Here is a 25,283-nt window from a genome sequence, read left to right as displayed (position 1 = left end):
TCAAAAACTAAAAATAAGAAAAAGAATTGTTTTATAAGCTAAAATATCACATTATTACCACACTTGTTATTAATTATAGATTCCAAATATATTACTAATCTTATAAATAGACATATACTTAGTAGAGTTTTTTTATGTTATTTTAAGGAAAAGACTCATATGTTTTGTCAAGTTTCAATTATTTTTTTTTGTTTTATTAGTTAATTTAATAAAATCTCAAATGAATCACGATTTTAGTTTAAATATTTTTCTATAGCAACTTTCAACTAAATTATGATTTAATCAAACACAGTAAAATAATATGCAGAAAACTTATAATAAATTTTTTTTCTGCTCTAGTAATATTTTATTATCATGTTTATTTATTTCCTCTTGGATTTTGTTTCAACATCACTTTGGATTTGCTTGAAAAAAGAGAAATTTAATGATAAAATTCGTAATTTTTTTTATAGAATTTATAGATTTTATTAGAAATTCCTATTTTTTATTTAAAACTGTTTTACAAATATTTTATTACTTCATATAAATATAGTTATTGTACATTCATAAAAAAATTATCAGATTAAGTGAGAAAAATCTAAAATTAAATATTAAAGTCAAAATTCAATCAAGATATCTCTAGATATCCTCTAAACATAGCCGACAAATACATTAATATTGTTGTTTCGTGTTTACTAATTTAGAATAATTTCATTATCAAGTCTTATTGAGTTAAATTAAACTAAAAAAGTTATTGAGATAAAGAAAAGACTACAAAACTATTTTTTTTTTCTAATTCTGTATTCTACATGCAAACATTACTAATAGGACTTGTGACTATTCTAAAATAACTATCCAGTTCAAGATTATATTCACTTCTTACATTAATAAATAGCATTGTATCTAAATACAATCGATTTATTATTATTTTAAATTATAATTTTATTTTATTGTTTGTTATTATTATAGTTGTTTTAGTTGTAATTGTGTTAATTATTACTCTAGAGTTAAATTTTAAATAATCTTTTAGTTAAATATTCACATTATAAATCTTTTATCTTTAATTGTTATTTTCAAAAGGTCTCTTGCTTATAATCTTTTAATGCCTTATTTATGTATACATTTTTTATTTTTTGTACTGTTATTGTCTATTAATTTACAGTAAATTATATTAAATTAATAAAATATCAAATCGACTAGTCTTAACAACAGGATCATAAAAACTTATTTATGATACAACCATGCTAAGAGAGAAAAAAAAAAGAGATATTATATAAAATGAAGCCATATTTATGCCATTCAACTACCAAGATATGTTGTATGACAACTTGAATTAAAAAACTATTTATGCAGCACCCAACGTTACTATAAATTTAAATTTTACAATTTATCAGGAAGTTTCAAATAATTTATTATTTAAATTTTATTCTTCGGGTGTCAAAAATTAAATTATTATCGATTATTTTAATTAAATTATACTTTTACTTAAATTTTTTCACTAATAATATGGATTGCTGATTACTTAGTTATTGATTAAGGATGACAGTCGGACGGATATTTTCAGGTACTCGATCCGACTGAATTTTATTGGGACATATTTAGATAGTTATAAACGAATTTAAAATTTAAAAAAATAAAAGAATTTTTCAAATAATAATTTTAAAGTTCGAGTTCGACTCTGATATTTTTATTTGTATGCCTTTTATCTTATTAAATTATATTTTTTTTTACTTAATTTTCAAGGAAACCAAGACAAGAGCTGATAAAAGAAAAGAAAACTAGTTAAATAACATCCGAAAACTCAAGTCTTTTTCTTCCTTTCTTTCTGGTGTAAACATGGTTATCTTCCCAGGCTTTATTTTCTGTTTTTTTTTTTTTTTTTTTTTTTTTCACGAGGTTTAAAAATAATATAGAAAAGAATAAGAAAAAGGAAAGGTAAAAGAAGAGAAACTCATTAATTCCAAAACTCAGCCTTCTATTGGCCGAAATCCGTCACTGTACTCTTAATAAAAGACGCTTACATACATAATCCATCGTCCTCTTAGAAAAACTTGGGAAAAGAACAAGTAACTGACATTTTCATTTCCTCTTTTGCATATCTCGCAATCCACGCATCGCTGCAGGTCCTCTCTCTCTCTCTAGTTTTCTGAATTCTGTTTGTTTGATGATAAGCTTTTTTATCAATTTAGGGCTGAAGTTTTTGTCTCCTTCCAAGCGGAGCTTTTGATCTACAGTTCCTGTAACTATTAATTCCTTATAATTGCAGATCATTTTTCAATCGGAGAATCAGTGGCTCCCGTTTTCTCCATAATATTTTGTCTAATAAGGTAGAAACTAACTCCATAATCTCATCGCAGCATGTCCGAATCTTACAAGATCCAACTATGTTTATGTTAGCGTTCCTTGTTAGAAATCTGACTCCTCAAGTGTCTGCAAGTCTTTTCTATCAGTTTCTGAAACTTTGCTACGGTGCTTATACTGCTGCCATGTAGATGCAATCAGTTAAAAGAAAAAGTGTTTAAATTCTACTTGGTCATATAAGTCACTATGATATATCAAGTGCTCTTCTGTAGTTTATTAAACTCATTTTGGTTGCCATCTTCTGTAGTTTTTGATATTCAGCATATTCTTTTTCTATTGAACAAAAAATATGAAATCGCAACATTTATGACATGAATCCAAAAAGTTCATTATATTCTCAAAATTCCACAAACATCTACAACAAGCAGCACAAAATTGTACCGGGATCTAATATAAAACATGACGATGAAACACATAAAATGCTCAATTGTATCATTAAATAGACAAGGATCATCACTCGCAAACTACAGTGAATCCAAATCATATCTATACTGAAACACAGGCAATCCACGCGAAATACTACAAACATAAACACAATGTAGAAGGAGAAGGAGACGGCACCTGTAACTGAATATTGCTTCTTTTCGGTGATCGATTGATTTAAAGTACTATAGTTTGATCGTTGAAGAAGGAAAAAGAAATCAAAGCCGTCTCTTTGATAATTTCTCGTATTAATTGATTATCTCTGAATGGAAGGGTAGTTTAGGAAATTTATTCAAATTTCTCGTGACACGTGTGAATTGCCCGAGTAATCGTGCAGACTAGAAACTTCCTTATATTCTCTCTCTGCTATATGAGCCAGAGGCGGTTAAGCATTTTTATCTAACCCGATAATCCGGAGCGAGAACACTACACTTTGTTGCAGCTGTTTGCGGTTTTAATTTCTTGTACTTTTGAAGGTGCTCTCTCTCTCTCTCTCTATATATATATATATATATATATGTGGCATCTAGGGTTTGATGTTATTGAAGAATCTTTCTGTATAGCAGTATAGTTTGCATCTGGATCAGTGGTTTGTTTATTAATTGTGTTTATGTTTGTAGTATTTAGCGTGGATTGTCTGTGTTTCAGTATAGATATGATTTGGAGTCATTGTAGTTTGCGAGTGATGATCCTTGTCTATTTAATGATACAATGAGCATTTTATGTGTTTCATCGTCATGTTTTATATTAGATCACGGTACAATTTTGTGCTGCTTGTTGTAGATGTTTGTGGAATTTTGAGAATATATATTGAACTTTTTGGATTCATGTCATAAATGTTGTGATTTCATATTTTTTGTTCATAAATAAAAGAATATGCTGAATATCAAAAACTACGCGAAATCCTATTTTCTTAGAACGAGTTGAAGAAGCGGAAAAGAAATGGCGGCAACTCGAACAGCAACAACAATGATCCTCAAAGAGATGGTTTATTGCAGGCTACGATTATCTTTCTCTTCCTTATCATCGTCATCACTTCCCTCTCTCTGTCTAACTCCTACTAATTTACATGCTAACGCTGTTAAATTCACCTGCCGCGAATTAAGCTTCAGCCGGATTCGGTGCACCTCTTCTGACGACAAGAAGGTATCGGCTCGTCTATCGCAGGTTCAGCAGCTCCTGCAAGAAGCTGAAGAGCGAGCCATCTCAGCTGGAAATGAGCCACCACCTAAAATCACACTCGGTACTTCATAGTATTTACTTTTCTAAGTGTTTGATTTTTTTTAGAACTATCGATATTGATTATGGTGATTTCAGGTCATGTTACAGTGAGTTTTGCTAGAAGTGGTGGACCCGGAGGTCAAAATGTGAATAAAGGTCTGTTTACTTGCTCATCTTTGATTGCCTTTGCATCCATATCTCGATTACTCAGTATGTACCATGTTTCGTAATTGAGACAGTGAACACCAAGGTGGATATGCGCTTCAATGTTAAAGATGCATATTGGCTGAGTGACAGGATTAGAGACAGGATTATGCAAATGGTTCGTCAGTTCCTCCCACTTATCAAATATTCAAACAGATATACATTACAAGTAGCATATGCTGCAAGAAATTAGATTTGCTGAATGTTTTATTGCTATGAAACTGGAGAGAAGAAAAATCTAATAGTGGAGGAAAAAGATGTCATAGAGCGATTAACAAAAGATTGCTTGTCCTTGTGGTTTTTCTCTTGTAGTATTTGTGCAGATTGTAAAGTTGTCTTTTTATATAAACAGGAAAAGAACCGGATCAACAAGGATGGTGAGATCGTGATCTCTTCAACAAAGACTCGAACGCAGAAGTTACTTTCTGCCCCTTTCCTTATTTTAATACCCACTTCTGCTTATTTGATGTTTAAAGCAGGTTGTTTAATCCTTTTGCTTTTTTTCTTCAGGGGTAACATTGAAGATGCTTTAGCAAAACTCCAGGTAACTAAGACTTTGATTATTTACGACTTTTTAATGCTAAAGTCTACTTGCTTCCTATTGTCTGGTATAAGTGGTGAAAATGATGCTTAAGTATTAGCCATGCTGTGTCTGAAATGTAAATGTGAAAGAGTGTGCCGATTAGCTAATGATATAGCTGTCATTCTTTCCCATGCCGGATACTGTTAATAGTTCCTTCCCTGATGGTTGATTTGTTTTCATTTTTCCCCCCTACTTGATGAGCTTAATAGGCAATTATTGATGCTGCTTCTTATGTCCCACCTCCTCCTTCAGAAGAGCAGAAGAAGAAAATAGCCAAATTGTAAGAGCTACTCACCGTTCTTAATTGCATCTGTTTTGTTACTCTACTCTTCCCCCTTCTAAATTTTGTTTCTGTTTGTTAATGCAAAACTTTGCAATTTAAGTTGATTGCATTTGTTTTTGTGTGTTCTCAAAAGGGCTGCTTTAGGAGAGCAGAAACGGCTTAAAAGTAAGAAAGTTCTTTCAGACAAGAAGGCTTTTCGAAGAAGTAGGAACAGTTGGGACTGAACTTCTACAATATCAGTGTTGAAACAATTTGTAAGTTGGCCGCCTGTCATTTACGGGTTCTAATGTTTCTTCGTGGAGAAAACATTATTATTGCTTGGCAACTACATTATTATTGTTCCTCTTTAAATGTGCGCTTGCAGGGATGATAATCATTTGCTATTCCGTGACAAGAATCCAGCTGACTAGTGAGGGGATCGAACTACATGGTGAAGAATGAAGAACCCTTCCTCTTGAGTGGAAACTTCAAAAAACAAAAGCTTTATCTATTCTCCTTGTTAAAAACACTCAAATATTACAGAATCAGTATACACTCTAATGTTATAGGATCAATTTATTTGGCCATCTCATTTCCTTCCGATTGAAAACAATACAATGTATACTGACATGTTTTGACAGGTAGATTTCCATTTGCCAGTCTCACAAAACTTATAATGTCAGTCTTTTATGGCTTTCACGATTTTATATTTAACAGTTCAACTTGTCTTATGAAAATTGAAATGGAAAGCTTACTTGTCAATAAGAGATTGTGGACAATTAAATTGTTATTGCTCTCTCTTTTGAATGTTCAATTCGAGGTTAAAATTCTTGTGACCTAAGCTAAAGATCTTTTAAGATCTTCTAGTACTGGATGTGCCTTGTTTCATTTCTTTAACTAGTTCCTATCATGGTAAGCCTTAGGGAGAGATGTGAGTGAGAAAGAGCACATAAGCCTCAATACCCTAGCAAACTCCTTTTGCCGTGAATCGACCACCAGAAAGTCTATCCCATCCAACCTTTCCGTAACCTCTTCTGGTTCCCCAACTATGATTTCAGGTAACATCCCTGCCTCTCCCATGACTTTTGCGTAGTCTGTTCTTGATCGTTCATCAGGTACTATGCAAACATGTCTTCCACCAGCATGGCGGCTAGCAATAGCTAGGCCGATGCTTGTAGCAATAACTCCCCCGTGCGACCATGTTTCTACAATAAGGTTCGCTTTCCATCCTGCTGCCATAGCTGATACAAGCTCAGCTACGCTGGATTCTTGAAAAATCTCGCACTGCAAGCATAAACCAAGAGACAATTCCATTACAAAAACAAAAATCCAAACAAAGTGTATCATTCTTGATCAAAGATAACATCAGAAGTCTTGCTTACTGATTTAACTGTTTCAATATATGCCTTCAGTGCTGGTTCAGGGGACCAGACGAGTTTCATTTCTTCTTCCTATCTGTTGTTCTTCAAGTTATTTGTTTGGCTTTGTTGCAGATATTGACAAATGAGGAGTAGATATGAGGGTTTTTATTTGTGACGGAAAAGTAGGGCTTGGAAATTGTTTTTATTGGACCGTTGACATTAGACCGCACAAATCCAAGGTGTTGGTGGATTGAGATTAAAATGGGATGAGTATTAGAATATTAAGTATTTTGTGCACCAACCTGATTGTAGAATCTTTCTACATGTGAGTTGCTTAGAGCCAGGTTTCTACCACGAACTTACAATTATGGTGCCAACCCAGATGTCACATTGCAATTGTTTTAATTTTATTTTCTTAACACCTCGTATGTTAACTCGTGCTGTGATACTTACCAGATAAAGATCCACCTTTCAAGAAATTTCGTTGGCCAAGCTGCTTCTTAGTGGTTATTGCACTTACCCTTGTTGTATTTCTTTGAAAAACCTTAAATAGTTTCCTTGCACACAAACTAATAGCTTGACGTCCTTGTGGGACGACTTTGCCATGAAATATGATGTTTGAATCCAACTATATGAGGTGAGTGAATGGATAGTTTGGTGTTGTTATTGTTAATATTATTTTTTGTAGGAGTGATTAACAAACTAAACAGAATAACTATTAGGATATAATCTGCATTTCAACCTAATCACAGTCACTCAATTTATTTGAGTTTCTTTTTATTGTTTCCTTCATTCCATATCAAGTGCAATCTTCAATTTCTTTAATTGAGGTTCTAGTAGTATAATAAATAAAGTATGTTGAGTAGATGAAATTTGATAAAATAAAACTTTTTTTTTTTTTTAATTTGAAATGAACCAGAAAACATTTTATTAACAACAAGAGGTGATCCATATAATTGTTGCCGACAGTCCACGAATAAAATAATTGCTGCCGACAGTCCACGAAAATGGCTTTGATTGATATGGTATTCTTGGTTTTGGCAGGTTAACATTGAGTAGATTAATTTTTATGAAAGGGGTGTTCGATATGCCTAGTCATATTGCATTTGCAGACTGCTTCTATTTATAAATAGTAGGTCATTCAATGTTGAGTCAAAAAGTATGTCTGTAGGACACGTTCTTATGTTAAGCGGGAAAGTATGCCAACAAATTATGCTCCCTTACTCTTGTGAAATCCAAAGTTGTCATCTAACTATCTGATATTTGGAGTTCCATAATGTTCCTATACAAGTAGAACTTGTTTTTGATAGACCTGATGCTGGGCAATGCTAGAATGGTGCCAACTGCCAAAGAGTATGAGCTGTTCTAATTAGGAATAGTATTTTTTAAGTGGAGGTATTTCTGATGCAGATATCGTTTAAGGTCAAAGGTTGAAATTGAGAATGTGGCTGGAGAGTTCTCTTGCTGGCAGCGCTTTGGCGGGAACCTTACTGAAACGTCCAAAGTTGCAGATGAACCAGAGGCAGCTAGTGTTGGCTGGGGTTCTGGTGTTGATCGTGCTGCTAGGTCATCTACTCAAGGGGATGGTCATGGATGGCAATGGTTTAAAGATCCTAGATTGGATTGTCTTGGCTTCCGGGGAATCTTTCCATCTAATCAGACACGTGAGTTTTCTTAAGCCTCCCTTTGTGAGACCTTTAGGTGCTCAGTTGACATTTGGCTTATGAGGCTAACTACTAATCTGCTGACTGTTTCTGTTGCTCAGCGGTGATTTACAGTTTTCATAGTTCTTATTTAGCATGATTTGGCTTGTTTTAGCACCTTTGGTTGAGTCTGACAAAGAAACAAATGAGAAAAATTACCAGTTGTGGAGAATAGAGAACGGAGTTGCTGAAGGTTCAATTGAGATTCCAAAAGGTGCGTACTTCTTCTTTCATGAATTTCATCTGCGCTCAGCTTTAAGTCACATTACTTTGTTCGTGTTTTCTGATTTCCTGATTTCTGCTTTTGGATATACATAGCCTTGGTTGCCTTTTGGATATACCATCGACTTAGTTGCCTATGTTTAACTCAATGTGCGAATCTGGCCTTTAAACCTGGATTTATTATGTTGTTAGGTGAAGCAATTCCACTTGAATACAATCTTGCTTGTTTAAATGCAATAAGCTTCGACAAGGATTGCTATGTGGGGCAAGAGCTTGTTGCTCGCACACACCACAGGGGGGTCATTCGCAAACGTCTGCTTCCTTTAATGTTTTTAGATGATAGTGGAACAGGTAGTTTGTTGTTCCCTTTGGCTTTTATGATATCATTACCTGCACATTGTCTAAGCAATCTTTTTAAGTTACTTATTTCAGAGGTGGAGGAAAAAGTTGCTCCTGGCTCAGAAGTGATAGACACTACATCCTGCAAGAAGGTTGGTTTTGTGACGGCTGCACTTGGTTGTCGGGGGCTAGGTGTTCTGCGATTGGAGGAAGCATGGAAAGGATCGGGGTCCTTGATCATAGAGGGCCAGGATGATCTGAAGGTTGAGACTATTAGACCAAAATGGTGGCCAGCTGAATGGTTTCCGGAGCATCAACAGCATAGCGCAGTTGCTTAGGAAATGTTACTTTAGATGGCAAGGGTTTCCTGCTGCTTAAATTGATCAACCCTGCACATTCTTGGCCTCTTCGCCGGCGGTGCAGGTAGGTCAAAAACTTGTATGTTGCACCCTTATTCTATAGGGAGAAAATAAAGAGGATGTGGAAACACACTTTGTACTAGTCCACAAACATCCATCAATGCAAGAGTCATTTTGGGAGTTTGAATTTGGAAGGCATTCTGCAGTTCATATCTTATTTCTCTTTTCATTTTGTTATTTCATGGTGCAAATAAGTTAAAAATAGAATTCATTATATTTGATTACTTATTTCATTTTCTTCTTTCCAAACGCGGAGAGATCTTAGTTTTGTAAATGAAGCAGAATCTCACATAAAAGTAGTTTGTCATTCAGCTTCTACTCTGAGGTTACTTTTGGCATGTCATTTCTTATTAATTGGTAATCTAGGAACCAGGGACTGCAATATGTTGATAAGGATACTGGATAACGTGTAGTCATACAAAATTGGGAGGGAATTCATCAAGGATCACTGATATTATAGACCTGTAAAGAACAAGCAGTTGCACAATGACTGCTGTTATCTATTCAGACTGGTTAATGCCAATGTAACTACCAGGCAAGTCTCTCCAGTAGGTTTGAGTTGCATTTTGCTTTCTCCAATCTGTCATGTGAATATTGTTGCTGTTGTAACTAATTTGTGTTCTGCTCTACGGTGTGAAATGCTTTTGGCTGGAGAAGAATTGCTGTAAATGCATGATTAGTTTTACGCTTCTGATTAGTGGATTGTGAGATCAATCGGGTAGCTGCTGTAATTAAGTAAGCTGCTGTTCCTGCTGAATGTCTTAGGCTAGATGAGCACTGGATTTTTTTATCAGTTCTTCCGCACTGACGCATGTTAAAAGTCATAGCTTCAGTCTGACTGACGTGACAGAGACTTGCATCACTCTAATAGTTATCACTAATTACACAAGAGTGGTAATTTACCGTTCTCTATTTTATCAGTGGTCGGCGAAGCCATTCCACTCTTCACTAGTTTAAACTTGCTGGAGGGTGCCTCTTCTCAGTTATGCTGTTCGCAGTTATTGCTTCTCTTGCTTCTTGGCTGGTATCCAAGGTTGGACATGTGTGTAGGGAGCTGCAAATTTCTATCTGCATTCCCGAATAGTGCATGTTGTGAGTTTGCGTCTCACTGGCAGGTTAGGGCAGGATTTGGTAGCTACTGTTACATGTACATTCGAATAAAGTTTCTGATTTTAGTTCGTATTTGCTGCAGTCTTTTGTAATTTCTGATATTTTGGTTTTGTAAGGTCTACCTTTTCTTTTTTCTTTGTAATTCTTAGAATGGGAGTTAAATTGAAGATTAGTCAAAGTTGAAAATACAATTAAAAAAAGAAAAGAAGAGAAAAGATGCTTTACTTTTTTACATGGTTGGAGGTGTCATTCTTCAGGTGGCCTTTCATTATTTGCCCAAACTACTAAGGTGCAAGGAAATACACGTAATTCACAAACTCTTGGAGATCCGGGGTGATTCTCATCATTACAGTGAAGCAATTTGAATGGACTGCAACCGCGTGCATAGTCATAATTAATGTTTCGGAGAGCTAGCTTTACTACGGCCATGTAATTATCTATTAGCTTTCTTGTCTGCCAAGTATCGCAAAGTAACTTCGTGAGAATATTTGGATATGAGACGCTCGCAGTAAACTATTTTTATAGAAGAAATGAACAGTGAAAATTATAATAAGATTTTTTTTCTAGAGATTATGTGAAAGGGTTGTCATTTTTCTCGTAAAGCTCAAGGGAAAACTTATTTAAAATAAAATCATAGGATTTTCTCCTTCTCGAGCACCCTATCAATCGACTCTAATTTTACAAAAGCCATGCATCTTCTTATATTTCCTGTAAGTTTCCAGTCCTTAAAAGGCGCACGTTTGACGATTAGTATGAATGATTTGTGCTAGTAGTCTCTGCAGTTTAGTGAGGTCTGCTCACCTTGTTTGCATCATCAACTTCTCCATGTTCTAGAACGAGTGGTGGCGATCAGAAACCAGGATTACTTCTTGTTCATCTCTTGAATCACTGCCTCCATTGTTGGCCTCTGCTCTGGAAGCTCTTGTGTACAATCAAGTGCAATTTTTGATAGCATAGCTGCTTCTGATTCAGAAAAGTTCCCTTTGAGATTGGTGTCAATGAAATCCTCGTATCTGCTAGATGCAGCTGCCAAACGCATTAAGTTGGAAAGCATATGTTGACCAGAGAGGATTTGGAGAATGATCACCCCAAATGCATATATGTCGCTCTTTTCAGTAAAATGTCCTGTGGTTACATATTCTGGAGCTAGGTATCCCATAGCAGCACTTGTTTTTAGGCCTGAGAAGACAATGTCATCTGCTAGAAGCTTATGAAGGCCAGAGTCTGCCATCAATGGCTTGAATTCCTGGTCAAGTAGAACTTTCTCAATAGATACTCGTCGGTGAATTATAGCAGGTTTATTTACCTCTCTTCTATGCAAATATTCGATACCTGTTCAATTGCAAGACATTGATATCAGTGCTTGGAGACTCCACGTATTTAGTCCTGTTAATAACAAGATTAAAACTGACCTTTTGCAATGCCATTGATGATGGAAACCCTTGTGGACCACTCGAGAATATGACTGCTTCCATCTTCTAGATCAAGATATCTTGACAGGTTTCCCATAGGAGCAAAATCATAGATAAGAAAGCATTCACCCCTACCCTTGGAACAGCAAAAGCCTCTGAGCCTAACAAGGTTATCATGTCTGAGGGATGTCAGTAAGTTCAAACCCTTCACAAACTCATCTTCTTCAGACTTGCAACTTGTTATATTAATGCTCCGAACTGCTACAAGAGAACCACCTCTAAGTATTCCTTTGTAAACAGATGAGAAGCTGCTCTTTCCTAATAGATTCACCTCAGAGAAGCACTGAGTTGCAGACTCGACCTCCTCCAGGTTAAATCTAAAGTTATTTAGACTGGGCTCTGAGATTCCAACTCCATTTCGGCAACCACGAAATGGATCCCAGCCATCAGAGTACTCAAGACTCACAAGTGGAGAGGCACCGGCCCTGTGGAACTCTTTAGCCTTGTCAGTGCTCAGCCTTCCTTCAGAAGACTCGGATATATTGCCAATTTTCTGCTTTTGGCGGCGGTAAAAGAAAATTATCAGAAATGCAACACCTATTAATATAATGGTGGCTGTAGTAACCCCTGAAATGATGGCTACTTGTGGGAATTTTGATGAATTCGAACACTTGGTTTGATCGCAAGGTGCTTGGAGAATTGCAGAAACCGGAATGTTTTTCGAGGTGGTAGTGTTTGTGATGGATCCCGAGGGTTCAACTTGGTTGATGTTCATATTGTCGAATGCAGTGCAAGCTCTAAGTTCTGGAAAACCAGCTCCACATAAACCTTTATTGTTCTCAAACTGAAACCCCCCATTTAATTTCTGCAAAGCTTCAGTTCAATTGTACAAAAAGATTAAAATCAGAAGCTAATAATATGTACAGAAAATTAGTAGGCTATTCCAAATTGACACTTGGAGATGAAAGCACAGAGAAAGAAGCAAACATACCAGAAGGAACCATCCCAGAAAGAGAATTGTTACGGACATCTAGCACTTGCAATTGAGGAGCATTAGCTAATGTTATAGGAATTGGACCAGACAAGTTATTAAATCCCAAATCAAGCCTTCTTAACATCCCCAAGTTCCCTAAGCCGGCTGGAATCTGATCAGTTAGTCTGTTGTATTGCAATGCAACAACAGTTAGCCTCTTTAAGGAATCCATCTCTCTAGGTATACTCCCTGTTAGCTGGTTACAGCATAGCTCCAAAACTACAAAACAAAATAAGATCCAATTAAACAAACAGTAAAATCTGATAAGATGGCAGATTTTGAGAAAATAAAATAACCACAAAAGAAAAATGATCGTGGTGGTAGATTTCTTCAGTATTTACAGCATGGAAAAATAGTTTGAGGAAAATCGCATTCAACTGATCCTAAAGCAAGAACTTTGAGGACGTATAAAAGAGAAGAAAAAATTTAACATCTATACGTTCTACCAGACTATTTGCCATAATTGTCTGGTAAAGTTTGAGCAAGCTGATTAAAACTACGTCCAGAGAAAACTAAATTGCAGACCACATTGCAGAGTTAGAGTCAAAGACTAGCACTCTTGAGCACTGCAGTTTGGCCTGAGAAAGGCACTTATCTACTATTTGTTTGTTCTTGGCATACTAGACTAATGATCTAAGAAATTAATCAAGCTACCGCCACAGTAATTAAAAGAACACAGAAAGGCAAGATTATAATGCAAATGAAGTCCTTATCCAACGAAAATTCCTTTTTTCTCTCAAAAATATTAATTACTAACCTTGGAGACTAGCCATGCCACCGATCTCGGGAGGGATACTACCAGAAAGATTATTTACATTGAGATAAACATCAGACAACTCTGTCAGATTCGCTAGTTCTTTCGGTATCTCTCCAGACAGTGAATTATAGTGCAAGTAAAGTCCTGACAAGCATTTTAGCTTAGCTACCGCAGGCGATATTGAGCCAGAAAGACCTCTTCCCTGCAGTGAAATGTTAGCAACTTTCCGATGCTCATTGCAAGCAACCCCCTCAAATGAGCCACTACAAGGGTCTCCGTCAGCAGCCCATGATTGCAAGAACTTGTTGGTTGGGTCTAAAGCTGACTTTAGCTCTATTAAAGCTCTCAACTCGGTGTTTCCACAGACATGTTGCAGAGTTGCGAGTGCGAAAAATAGAGTGACGAAAGGGTGAAAGTAGAACAAACCCATGTTTATGCTTTTGCCTCCAAGATTCAATCTCTTTTTCTCTTTAACCATTGAGAAGAAGCATATAATTGAGAACCCATCTCATCAAAATACCAGAAAAGAGTCAAGAAAATGCTTCTCGACTCAACTCGTCTTTTGAAACCTTGTTTCTCGACCTTGATCACTCTCTATTTATGTTCCACAAAACTCTTGATTGTTCTCAAAGCACAAAAAAGGAGCATATAACGAACAGTTCAGTTTATTCTATACTTCTATGTCTTCCCCCCCCCCCCCCCCCCCCCGTACAGCAAGCGAGCGTTCACAATTAAATGAGGGAGATACACAGATTAAAGATAGTAGTTTTTCTTTTTCTTTATTATTCGAAGTATTGTTTCTTTCTTTGTTTTTTAAAAAATTAAATGAAGGGTAATACTGAAAGCTACTTTTTTTTTTTTTTTTTAGGACTTTGGAATTTAATGTTAGCTGTATAAGATTGATAGATCTAAAACATAAAAATGGATAGCTATGAGGATGAAGTTACAGTATGACAAACTAGCTGTAATTGTTTTGACTATTGGACTGATATCTACCATTTGATTTGACGAAAACAATTGTGATTTATTGCAAGTGGGTCCTACGTCTTCTTTGATATAAAAGACTTGATGTGAATGGTGGTGATCAAGAATAAGAAGGTAGTTGGTAGATCTTCACCATTTGATCATATGCTATACATGCGGAGAAATCCCAAAATTGAATATTTTTTTTCTTTGTTTTTCTGATGGGAATGATTAAGATATTTTTTCTTTTGGTAATAGTTAATATATTTCAATAGAATTGATATGTAACATAAAAATAGAACCTTTTTTTTTATTATTTCAAAGGGAAATAAATAATTCTAATTCGAGTATCTATTCTTTTTAAGCATTAGATTATTAGAATATATAATAACGACATCATTTGAAAGCACATAAGCATTAAAATAGATAAAATAAATTAAGGTGTTTGATGATCAAAAAAATTGAGAGAAATGATAACATAGTTTAATTACACATTTGGAATCCAATGTAGAGACTCCTAATTTGAATTTGGAATATCAAATAGCGGAGACCTTCCAAATTCAAAATTATAAGTAGATGATTAGAGATTGTAATAAGGGGGAATAATTCCTCTCCATATTTTAATTTATAGGGAGTTTAATTAGTATTAAATTTGTACCCTTGTTTTAAATTTGGAATATTGTTCACCAATAAAGAGCAGTGAAGATAGCCGGGCCGCAGTTTCCTGAAATTCAGTGTGTAGTTTGAAAAGGGTTGGAGTGGGAAACCTAACTTCGGCAGGCGCAATATGGCTTCCCACATAAGGGGTTGACTAGCTGCTTTCATGGCACAAACAAAGTACCTTAAACCTTAAGAAAAGAAATTCACTATACATAAATTTGTGTATATGTGTGAACTTCTTTCTCTTCTTAATCTCTCTATACTAAGGAATTGATTACTATACAAGTGCCATTGTTCGAATCCTAACTCTATTTTTAGAAACCCAAGTTGGAGACTGAGCACTCATGCTGCATAGATTGATATACATGTAATGTATATATATGTTGGGAAATAGGCATCTTAATTATTCAAATGCCACTAGATACATATATGAGTTGAAATGTTTGTATCTGATTTTTCATTTTAAAATGCACCTAGTTAGGTATTCTTTAACAAGAAGATGCCAAGTTTTTATTTGTTGTATATGATAATACCCAAACTGTAGTGAGCAATGATACAGCAACTTTGAATTTTCTAGTTGTTATAAAGGGCCACTTACTAGAACAATGACAAAATATCACTATTAAACAACTTTGGATTCCCTTGTAACTATTCTTAGACTACATTCAAATATGTCATACTTCAACTCATGAAAACCAATTGTTCCAACAAAAAAACCTCAAGATAACCTTACTTCAATTGACAACATGTTTTCCTATTTCTTTTTTCTAGACATTTCTTGATAGAGGTTGAAATTACTGTCTTATCAAAATATATATAATTTCTCATTATGTGCTGTGTTATTATATGGACACTAAGTAATCCAAGCATGAAAGAATGTTATGGCTCATATCTCAAAACAAAATTAAAAGAACCCAATGATGACAAACTAAAGAACATCTTTATTGTTAAACAGTAAACACAATCAATCAAGGGGGAAAAAATCATTCAGTGGGTATTAATAGTGACAATTTAAAAGACGTATTCAAAGCAGTATGCAAAAAATTAATTAGTGGGAAAAAGCTGATGTGCCTTAAAGATAAATCTTTACTAAATAGATCCTCAAGTCATGGTCCACAAAAAAAGTTGCTTGCCAACTTTGCAATTTGAACAGGGGATGCCATTGTTTGTGCGATCATCCTTTTCAATGCTTAATACCAAACATCTAACATACATGTATACGTTATTTAATATACAAGAAGAAAGGAGAGACTAGTGGGTGACTGAACATAAAAGAAAAGAAAGATGGATAGAAAGGGAGATGTCTCCAACTTGCCGTAATAATAACCAAGAAAGTGATGCCATTTGATTGAAAAATAAAACTGATTTTCTTTTTCTAATTTAGAGATTTTTCCCCACAATTCTCGTCCAGATTGAAGTGAAAAGAATTGATTAAGCAAAATGTTAAATAGTAAATCGACAGCAATTTGTTAATGCCATAAGGAGGGAAGAAACTTAAAGCATTCAGGACATTATAAATGAAACACTTTTCAGAAGTTGATTTTCAATTTCTTTCTGGAAAAGAGAGATCAGTGTAAATAATTAAATACCTTTCTATTAGATTTTGAAATTTGTATGCTTTTTTTTCTTGTCTTTTTGTAAAGCCTGATAAATTCTTTATATCACAGAGAGTCAATCTTTTAGCTTTATGACTCTGATGATACTTTTTAGCTTTATATTTCACCAAGGCATATGCCAGGGAAATGTCTCCTCTTTCCAATAGTAGAAAATCTTGGCCTTCTGATGTCCTTATGACGACATATATTACGTGAAGTTTTGTTCTGCTTTTTTTTTTTTTTTTCTTTTCAAATAAGTAATTTATTACTGGACTATGGAATAGGTGGGCTTCATTTAATAACATTATAGAACTTTAAATTTTAAAATTTAATCATTTCAAATATCTAAATAAGAAATTATTTTGAAATAAGAGTGAGCTATTTAATAGACCAAGTTGCTGATGTATATGTTTTTCTTAAAAAAAGAAAAAAAGAAAATGATGGAGAACAACATGACAATTTCGATTGAATGAGACAAGGCAGTGGCAAAAGTTGTGGTGTGGGCTCTAACAAGTGGAGGCATTTTTTGCAGAGTGAAAAGTTAGAGAGTAATAATTTGAATGAGATTTGCATATTCTTTTTTGTTCTGAATGGTGTTGCTTTTCGAAAGTGTATATTGAGGACAATCACCATTATTACTAGAGCATGCTGTTTTTTGAAATAGCATCAGCTTTTAGAAGATAATTCAAATGAGCTTTTATTTTAAGGCTTGTAACTTTGGTTCCTGTAATGGGCTGGGTTAGTGATGTAGTCTAGTCTTGTGAGCATTTAGAATTGTAGGTCATCATGGGTTGGTTGCCACTTGTCGCCTGTGGGCTTATATCTGTAATCTAAATCCAATACAGGACTACTACTAGGAATGTCGAGCATCATTCTCTCACAGGTAAAGACCAAAACTTTATAATAATTAAAAAGAAAAACAAAAAAGAGCCCTACGGCACCCGAGAAGAACAGGTTGGATCGATCATCAAATGCATATAAAGAACTTGAGAAAAGACAAATCCAATTATCATCAATCAATGCGTGAATTGGTTTTATGTCTATTTTTTCTGCCTTGACAGTCCAATCGGCAAATCTATCAGCGGTGCGACTGACATGGGTAAATTTGATATGATCAAAATGATTCTGCAGAAAGTTAGTATAACCAAAATGTCCCACGTCGCTAAGGATGTGGATGCCAACCTGACTCAATAATCTTAAGATTATACCTTTGCTGTCTCTTCCAGTTCCAACCCTACATGTGTGATACCATAATATTATTAAGGTTAATCAACCTGCTAATATATTCTTTGCAAAAATTATTTATATATATTTTTCATACAATAAGAATTAATATTGACACAGGTAAAATACTCGAAGAAAAATAAAAAGAATAAAACAAACGCTGACTAGCAGTTGAAGGACATTACCGTCAATTGACTGTTATGACCGAGCCTGTGGTTCATTCATCCAAACAATTCCTTAAAAACAGATGCTAAATAAATAAAGAACCAAAAAAAAAGGAAAAATAGCCGATACTCAACGCGATCAATCAATAATTATGAGAGAAATGAAATGATACATAAAAAACGAAAGATAATTACAAAGAGAGAGAAATAGTGATCGACATTTGGAATCCCGTACATTCCTAATTTTATGTTCAAAGCCGCAATTAGCCACCATGAAAGGCGTCTCCTCGGCGCCAGGTGATTATATTTACTTCAAGTCTCAGATTCCTCTCCACAAGATCCCTGTGAGTTTCTTCTTTTTAATATGAACGCGATCATGGGGCTTTCTGGTTACCTTGTTTTTGTTATTGGGTTCGCGTTGGTTTTTGTTAATTCTGCGCTTTCTTTACTCAATTTTCTGCATTGGGTTTAAAGTTTAAAGCTATCTCTCAATTTTGATATATTTTTGTTGATCTGGATGTGTTTAGTTCTAGCTTGATCATGGGCTCTTAACTTGTTAGTTTACTCTTTTTACTGCTTATGTTCTTGTTTAAGTTGCGAGGTAATATTTTGTGAAGTCAATTATAAAGACTTATATATCTGTAATTTTCAAGTTCCATTCTAAAATATGAAATTTGTTGAGGCTTTACTCTGTACTGTTGTGTGCTTGACCTTGATTTTATCTTTCAGTCACATAAATGTTGATTTGGTCGAACACATATTGAATTTGATCTGTAGCTTAGCCATTTTATTACACTGTTAGCTTCGTCCATACATTAGTCTCTTTGTTCTACTCAATTGTCTGGTTGCAAATGAAAAATAAAATTTGATTTTTAATTTCTTTCTTGTATACTTATTATAGATTGGGACGAAGCAATGGCGATATTATGATTTTGGTCCTAAAGTGGTTCCACCACTTATTTGCCTTCCTGGAATAGCAGGGACTGCAGATGTTTACTACAAACAGATCATGTCATTGTCCATGAAGGTAATTTGTTGGAAGTTGTAGTGAGCTAGAAAAGTAGATGAACGTACTTAGTCTCTCTTTGTAATTCTTTTTTTTTCTTGTTGAGGATTCAGTTTCTTGCATCACAATGCGTCCAGTATTATATATTTCTCCTGTTCTTCTTTTAAGGCAATTACAATATCGTCTCCTAAAACATAGGTATCTCATGCTAGAGGACCAACTAAATTCAAATTTAGTCCCTGGATTACTTTTTATTACAGGAAAAAGAAGTGAACCAACTAAATTTTGTTTATTTTTCTCCATTCGGAAGCAATTATACTCGCCAAGTATTGGTTTAAATGTGAAGTTGATCATTTTGTTTTTTCGCAAGACTGGTAGCTGCTAGCCCTCAATGTTTGTGTGTGTAGAAGTATCAAATATTCTTCCCTTAAGAGTAGGCTTTTGTTCTTTTTAATGGGATTGCTTATTCTTCTAACTTCCTATAATTTTAAACTACTTAGAACAAGTTAGATTCTTGACTGTCATTCACAACTAAACTCAATATTTATGAATCTGTGTTTTTTCTAGCTGCAATCAAAAGTGAAAACTTCTAATCAAAAACTGAATTCTAGCTCATCTCTTATGAAACTCAAATTAGCTTATATGGCACCTTATGGTCAAGGTGGATACCTTATGTTTACTGTAAAAACATTTAGGAATGCCCAAGTATAGAATTATAAAGATACGGAGATATACTTAATTGTAATATATTTATTCTAAATTGGGCAACATTGGCACCTTTTTATTGTTAATCTTTATTTGAGAGCATGGGAACCATATAATTATGAGGAAGAATGACCACTGCAATATCACATGCCATAGGTTGTGGTAATCATTAAGACTGCTCTGCTTATTTTATTTTCTGTTTGGAATCAAGAGCTCAATCTGTTAACACAACTGATATTTATAAAGTCAAACCTATTAGTGAGCCAAAAATCTGTTTATTGGTTTGACCATTTGCAACCGGTATAACTCATCAAAGCCGTCTCAATTTTTATTTTTTTTCTATTTAAGAAAATGTATAAGATAATCTTTTTTGATAATCTTTTTCCTGAGAATATATATATATATATATATATATATATATATATATATATATATATATATATATATATAGGTGTCTGTGTGTGTGTCTCTATATATAAATCTAAATTGGACTTTATCAAACTGATTATTGCTTTTGATGACTGGTTGGGTTGGTCATTCTGGTCCAGCATTCAAAATATGGATCATAATCATCAATTTGTTCTTAGGTTTTGTGATTCCATTCATTGTAGTTTTGTGATCTTAATGAGCTTCATAACATCACTTTTCATTACATTTTTTCAGGGTTATCGGGTGATTTCTGTTGATATCCCACGTGTATGGAATCATCACGAGTGGATCCAAACATTTGAAAAATTTCTGGATGTAATTGACGTTCATCACGTAAGAACCTTCATTAGCATGTTTTATATGCTTCCTTGTGAATTATTTTTATTATCATTGTTGCAGTAGCCTGCCAAATGCTTGCTTGTCTTGATGCGCCTTTTTTCTTAGAATTTCATTTTTTTCTCCTTCACTTTTGCTTTAGAACCTTTCCTTTTCTTAGAATTTCATTTTTTTTTAATTCACTTCTGCTTTAGAACCTTTCCTTTTCTCTCGCATCATGTTGCCGTAAAATAGCCAGTGCATAGCCAACACCGCAGAAGCCAGAATTTCATCTTTTCCTCTTTTTCCAAATTTTTTATTTGTAGAATGGCAAGTTAGCTTTTTTCAGTTTGCGGGTTCAGAAACGGTTGCAGAAGTATCTAACTCCTTAATAAAAAGTAATCCTCACACATTTATTATTTGTTTGACACTGAGATAAGTACCATTTGTTTCGATAAGTGCCCTTTTAGATGTAGCAAGGATCGATTTGAGGAGATGTTTTAGAACAGGACCTTGGTGTTAGGATGACCAGTAAACTGTAGTTAAATTCAAATGACCTGCTATTTTTCATAGCAGGTCATTGGTTCAGTGTATTAATAGTCTTTCAGCCATATCCTTGCAGTTAAGCTGCAAAGAATTTGCACAGTTTTGTATGTGCGAAATTACCTATGATTAGAAGCTTGAAATACCAGTGCCTCATTGCAGATATTGGTGAACAAAAGGATTATAATTGTAGTAACAATGTATTACTACCAGCTCGGATTTTAGTTGCTTGGTGTTCAATGATTGAAATGCGGTTTACATTCTGTGTGAGACATCCAATATCTTGATCTCATTTGCAAAGCTTATAGGGCTGCATGGACTTGTAGGTTAAGTAATAATTGACTGTTGGTGTTTGGTTAATTAGGGGTCTATGATGAAAGGAGAAGGTTGCAAATATACTCCTCATTAACCATAGCTATACATGTTAAAGTGAAAGTAATGAGATAGATTATATATATGCTATATATTATATTCTTTTTTCGTCCTTCTTTCTTTTTTTATCGCTGACAACTGGCAAATGTTTGAATGGACCTGTTGATATGCTTTTAACAGATTCATCTTTATGGCACATCTCTTGGAGGCTTCTTAGCGCAACTTTTTGCACAGCATCGTCCTAGACGAGTGAGATCATTGATACTGTCAAACACATTCTTGGACACACGTAGTTTTGCCGCTGCGATGCCATGGTCTCCTGTGTATGTAGTTCTCATTATTTGTATTGTTATTATTCCATGACTTTGTCTGTAATTATGAAACCATAAAAGCTTTTGTATTATTCATTTTACATGGAATGAAAAATAATAGAGGAAGCAATAGGTAGGAACTGGTAAAACATTCATTAAATCTATGATGAGAATCATGTTCCAGAAAAATTTGGTGATTGTGCGCAAAAAAAAAAAAAAAAAAAAAAAGCAGTTTTACCGCAATTTGAAAATCAACCATACTAGAAGAATACAGTATATTAAATATGAGATGGTTAATAAAGAGAGGAAATTAACTATAGTTAAGGGGCTATGCTGGCACTAGCATAAGCAGGGGAAATTGACTACTAGTTATTAAGAATAATAATGACTGAACTCAACTAGGATGGCTTTAGCAGTTGGGTTGGTTGGGTTGAGAATTAACATTAGGTACATTAATGGTTTAGCTGGGTTGAGAATTAGCATTAGGTACATTAATGGTTTAGCTGGGTTGAGAATTAGCATTAGGTACATTAATGGTTTAGCTGGGTTGAGAATTAGCATTAGGTACATTAAAGGAATATATTGACCTAGTAATATATGCAGAAGATATAGTTATTCAGTTTTTATTTTCCTTCTTGTATCTTTCTAGCAACCTGGCATAATACCTAGGATGTAGCTTGTTGAGTTTTCAATGTTCTGAACATTTTAGGTTCAACAATTATTTTTAGGCTGCAACTCTCAGATGTGCCTTTGTTTTTATTATTGCCTGATTTCCTTGTTTAACCATGCATGTCTTTGTAATTCTGTCGACAAACTAACTTGCGTTTTTCCATTCAGTGTTAGCTGGACCCCTTCGTTTTTGCTGAAAAGATATGTGTTAACTGGAATTCGCGATGGTCCTCATGAACCATTTATTGCAGATTCTGTGGACTTTGTTGTTTCTCAGGTAGGTTCTTTAACCTAAGTAATGTGGGATTTTGCTGAAAAGCCCAGCTCACTTATCCTCTAGCATGTCTCCACGATATCCTGAAGCAGTCTCTTTCTATGCATTTGACATTACAAAATTCTTTAAGCTTAATTCAATACAGCAAGACACGTGTCTAAAATATTTTCCCATGTTCTTTTTCATATTGGTGTATCCTGAAAAATATATGTTCTTCATGTGTGGGAACTGACTAGAGATAGTTGTGCTCTATGTTTCTTGCATTTTGTAAGACGGTTATATTTGTGAGTATGAGAAAACAACTCCATAAAAGGGGTATATTTTTTAATATGAGAAAACAACTCCATAAAAGGGGTATATTTTTTAATATGAGAAAACAACTCCATAAAAGGGGTATATTTTTTAATATGAGAAAACAAACCGGTAGGAAGGGTGGGAAAGGCCTTGCCTTATTACCAGGAAAGAAAAAATGGGCGGGACCCCTTATTCTTATGCTTATTCAACTAATCTCTCTCTCCAGTTGTGCTGCATGCATGCAGGTTTTGGATACTCTTTATCACATGCTGAAATATTGTTACCACCCTATTGTTACTATATGGTTTTCAACTTGTACTTTTTGGGCCAGGATAATTAAAAAACATAAACTAGGTAGATGGTTTTCAGTTTAGTTCTTCATAAGAGAGTCTAGTTTCAGAAAAAAATAGATAGTTTATAATCAACTTCCCCAAGAATGTATTACATTCGCTTCTATCTTTGCAGTTAATGCCGATTTTGGAATTGTTCTGGTATCCATTCATCCCTTTACTCTCTTTCATTTTTTTACTTTTGATTTTTTTTATTTATTTTTATGTTGCTAGACCTAATATTTAGGAATATTAATGCTTTCTTGCCAATATGTAGATTGCTTCTTAATTACCCGGAGTCTTTGTTGCCCTAGCTGTCTGCTATAGGGGATAGCAGAAAGACATTGGTTAATTGTTTATCTTTGTGGTGTCTGAATACTCATTCAGGTTGAGACGCTATCAAGAGAAGACTTGGCCTCCAGGTTGACTCTGAACGTTGATGCTGCGTCAGTTGGACCTCTTCTACTTTCAGATTCGTATATAACTATAATGGATGTAAGTTATCTGAAGCTTGTTTCTGTATATGTGCATTATGATTATCTTTCCACCATCATGCTTAAGAGTGAAGCAATCAAGGTTTTGTGAAGGTCTGATATCAACCGGGCCATGATTGAGAAAAATAGGCCATCTTTTCTCAAATACAGGAGAATCATCACTAATTCTTCTTTGCTAAACTGACATACTCCAACTAAGAGATTGTTCAAATTTCATCTTGCTTGCTGCTGCAAGATACAAATTGAGAAAGTTTTGCCACTAACTCCATTGGTCTTTCCTATGATTACTTTTCTGTCTTGAAGACAAATGATTACTGTGCAATTCCTCAACATCTGAAAGAACAGCTAAGTGAAAGATATCCTGAGGCAAGGCAAGCTTACTTGAAAACAGGAGGTGATTTCCCATTTCTCTCTCGCCCAGATGAAGTGAACTTGCATCTTCAGGTTAATAGAATATTTATGGTTGTTTTATATATTATTTGACACCTAACCATATATGCTCTATTATTAAGTGGGTTAACGGCATAATGCAGCTACACCTGCGCCGTGTTGGAGTTGAAGCTCGAACAGACTTGGTGCGTGGCATTCCGAAGGATGGCACTGGTGGCAGTCACAGTGAAAAGGACACGAGAGAAGATCCAGATGATCAACCTAAAGATAGTGGAAACTCTGAAGGGCAATCTAGTGAAAGTCAGTTACCTCCTGCTTCAGAAAGTTCAGACTTGCATACCCACAACCAGCTCCTTAATACTGCAAAAATTTGCCCCATAAATCAGGAAGATACTATGCACATTTCTCAATCATTGAAGAACAAACACATCATTACTGAAAGCCTTTTGCAATCTACTTCGGAGATCTTTCTTCCATTCTTACTGTCCTCTTGTGTGCAATTGTTGTACAATATGACCAAGTTGTTAGAAACTCAGGCAACTAATGTAAAATAGGCACTTGCACATGACTGTTCATTAGTTTGTGCCAAGTTTCCACAAGCTTTAGTTGCAAATTGACTCCTGGAGGAAGCTAATGTTTTGGCTGAGAACCAGTTTTTTCTGACATTGTTGTACATTTGTACATTTGGCATTCAAAATTTTGTCGTAGTTTAAATGGTTCAGTAAAATTTGTGCCTCAGAAATGTTTCTTTCTGTAAACTTTATTACATCTTAGCAGTCAGAAACAAATGTTCTTTTATGCAGGCAGCAAGCGCCTGTTATTAGATGCGAATTTCATGTTCCAGTGTTCATATGGGGAAGTGATCTACAGATTAACTTCTACTACTCATGGAAAGGCAGCCATATTTGGCTACTCTGTCCCGTTACCGGCATTATGAAAGTGCTTTTTCTACCAGGGAGAGGGGTGCAGCGATTTCCATTATGCGTCTGTGGTATCATTCCAGATATTGGTACAAATACTGTTTTAAAGCTTCCTAGCCAAAAGAAAAAACGAGAAAAAAAACTTCAGATTAAGAAATTGATAAAGGTTTCAGTTCAAGACTATGAAAGTGTGAAACATGGGAAAGCCTTAATGAGATAGATCATCCCGATTCAGCT

General features: G+C 34.7%; 5 protein-coding genes across 13 annotated transcripts; 3 read left to right on the top strand and 2 right to left on the bottom strand.

Annotated features, from left to right (window-relative positions):
• Window positions 1–1,922: 1,922 nt before the first annotated feature.
• On the top strand, window positions 1,923–7,965 carry LOC8263818 (peptidyl-tRNA hydrolase ICT1, mitochondrial). Of its 6 annotated transcripts, XM_048373964.1 has the most exons (11): window positions 1,932–2,102; window positions 2,246–2,306; window positions 2,588–3,239; window positions 3,681–4,006; window positions 4,081–4,140; window positions 4,224–4,306; window positions 4,541–4,605; window positions 4,699–4,732; window positions 4,981–5,051; window positions 5,188–5,308; window positions 5,419–5,740. In XM_048373964.1, exons 4-10 carry the CDS (start codon window positions 3,706–3,708, stop codon window positions 5,276–5,278), a joined length of 705 nt encoding a protein of 234 aa, XP_048229921.1. In that variant the 5' UTR covers window positions 1,932–2,102; window positions 2,246–2,306; window positions 2,588–3,239; window positions 3,681–3,705; the 3' UTR covers window positions 5,279–5,308; window positions 5,419–5,740. The 6 variants fall into 6 exon arrangements, 5 of the variants coding, with proteins under 5 accessions (XP_048229924.1, XP_048229923.1, XP_048229921.1 ...); XR_007215840.1 differs by lacking the exon at window positions 2,588–3,239 and having other exon boundaries at window positions 1,923–2,102; window positions 4,973–5,051; XM_048373966.1 differs by lacking the exons at window positions 2,588–3,239; window positions 5,419–5,740 and adding an exon at window positions 7,805–7,965 and having other exon boundaries at window positions 1,929–2,102.
• LOC8272146 lies at window positions 5,931–6,475 on the bottom strand. The gene is made up of 2 exons (XM_002509562.4): window positions 6,416–6,475; window positions 5,931–6,317 (listed from the first exon to the last, which is right to left on the bottom strand). The coding sequence occupies exons 1-2, from the start codon at window positions 6,473–6,475 to the stop codon at window positions 5,931–5,933; spliced, it is 447 nt and encodes a 148-aa protein (XP_002509608.1).
• LOC8272145 (putative transferase At4g12130, mitochondrial) lies at window positions 6,729–10,322 on the top strand. 3 transcript variants are annotated; one of them, XR_007215839.1, is made up of 7 exons: window positions 6,729–7,031; window positions 7,805–8,058; window positions 8,213–8,311; window positions 8,512–8,670; window positions 8,752–9,081; window positions 9,444–9,812; window positions 9,999–10,322. XR_007215839.1 is itself a non-coding variant. In XM_048373962.1 (5 exons), exons 1-5 carry the CDS (start codon window positions 7,006–7,008, stop codon window positions 8,994–8,996), a joined length of 783 nt encoding a protein of 260 aa, XP_048229919.1. In that variant the 5' UTR covers window positions 6,729–7,005; the 3' UTR covers window positions 8,997–9,395. The 3 variants fall into 3 exon arrangements, 1 of the variants encoding a protein (XP_048229919.1); XR_007215838.1 differs by lacking the exon at window positions 9,444–9,812; XM_048373962.1 differs by lacking the exons at window positions 9,444–9,812; window positions 9,999–10,322 and having other exon boundaries at window positions 8,752–9,395.
• Window positions 10,323–10,690: 368 nt separating this feature from the next.
• LOC8272144 (LRR receptor kinase SERK2) lies at window positions 10,691–14,097 on the bottom strand. Its single transcript, XM_002509560.4, has 4 exons — window positions 13,390–14,097; window positions 12,591–12,851; window positions 11,600–12,472; window positions 10,691–11,519 (listed from the first exon to the last, which is right to left on the bottom strand). The coding sequence occupies exons 1-4, from the start codon at window positions 13,865–13,867 to the stop codon at window positions 11,050–11,052; spliced, it is 2,082 nt and encodes a 693-aa protein (XP_002509606.2). The 5' UTR covers window positions 13,868–14,097; the 3' UTR covers window positions 10,691–11,049.
• A 3,979-nt stretch (window positions 14,098–18,076) lies between these two features.
• LOC8272143 (maspardin) lies at window positions 18,077–24,868 on the top strand. Of its 2 annotated transcripts, none has more exons than XM_002509559.4 (8): window positions 18,077–18,339; window positions 18,897–19,022; window positions 20,370–20,468; window positions 21,546–21,688; window positions 22,514–22,622; window positions 23,630–23,737; window positions 24,040–24,180; window positions 24,270–24,868. In XM_002509559.4, exons 1-8 carry the CDS (start codon window positions 18,268–18,270, stop codon window positions 24,678–24,680), a joined length of 1,209 nt encoding a protein of 402 aa, XP_002509605.1. In that variant the 5' UTR covers window positions 18,077–18,267; the 3' UTR covers window positions 24,681–24,868. The 2 variants fall into 2 exon arrangements, with proteins under 2 accessions (XP_002509605.1, XP_025014390.1); XM_025158622.2 differs by having other exon boundaries at window positions 18,078–18,292.
• The last annotated feature ends 415 nt before the right edge of the window (window positions 24,869–25,283 follow it).

The sequence above is a fragment of the Ricinus communis genome, chromosome 5 (genome assembly GCF_019578655.1).
Source record: "Ricinus communis isolate WT05 ecotype wild-type chromosome 5, ASM1957865v1, whole genome shotgun sequence".
NCBI lineage: Eukaryota > Viridiplantae > Streptophyta > Magnoliopsida > Malpighiales > Euphorbiaceae > Ricinus > Ricinus communis.
The sequence above is the reverse complement of the archived record's forward strand: the minus strand, read 5'-3'. Positions and strand labels throughout refer to the sequence as shown.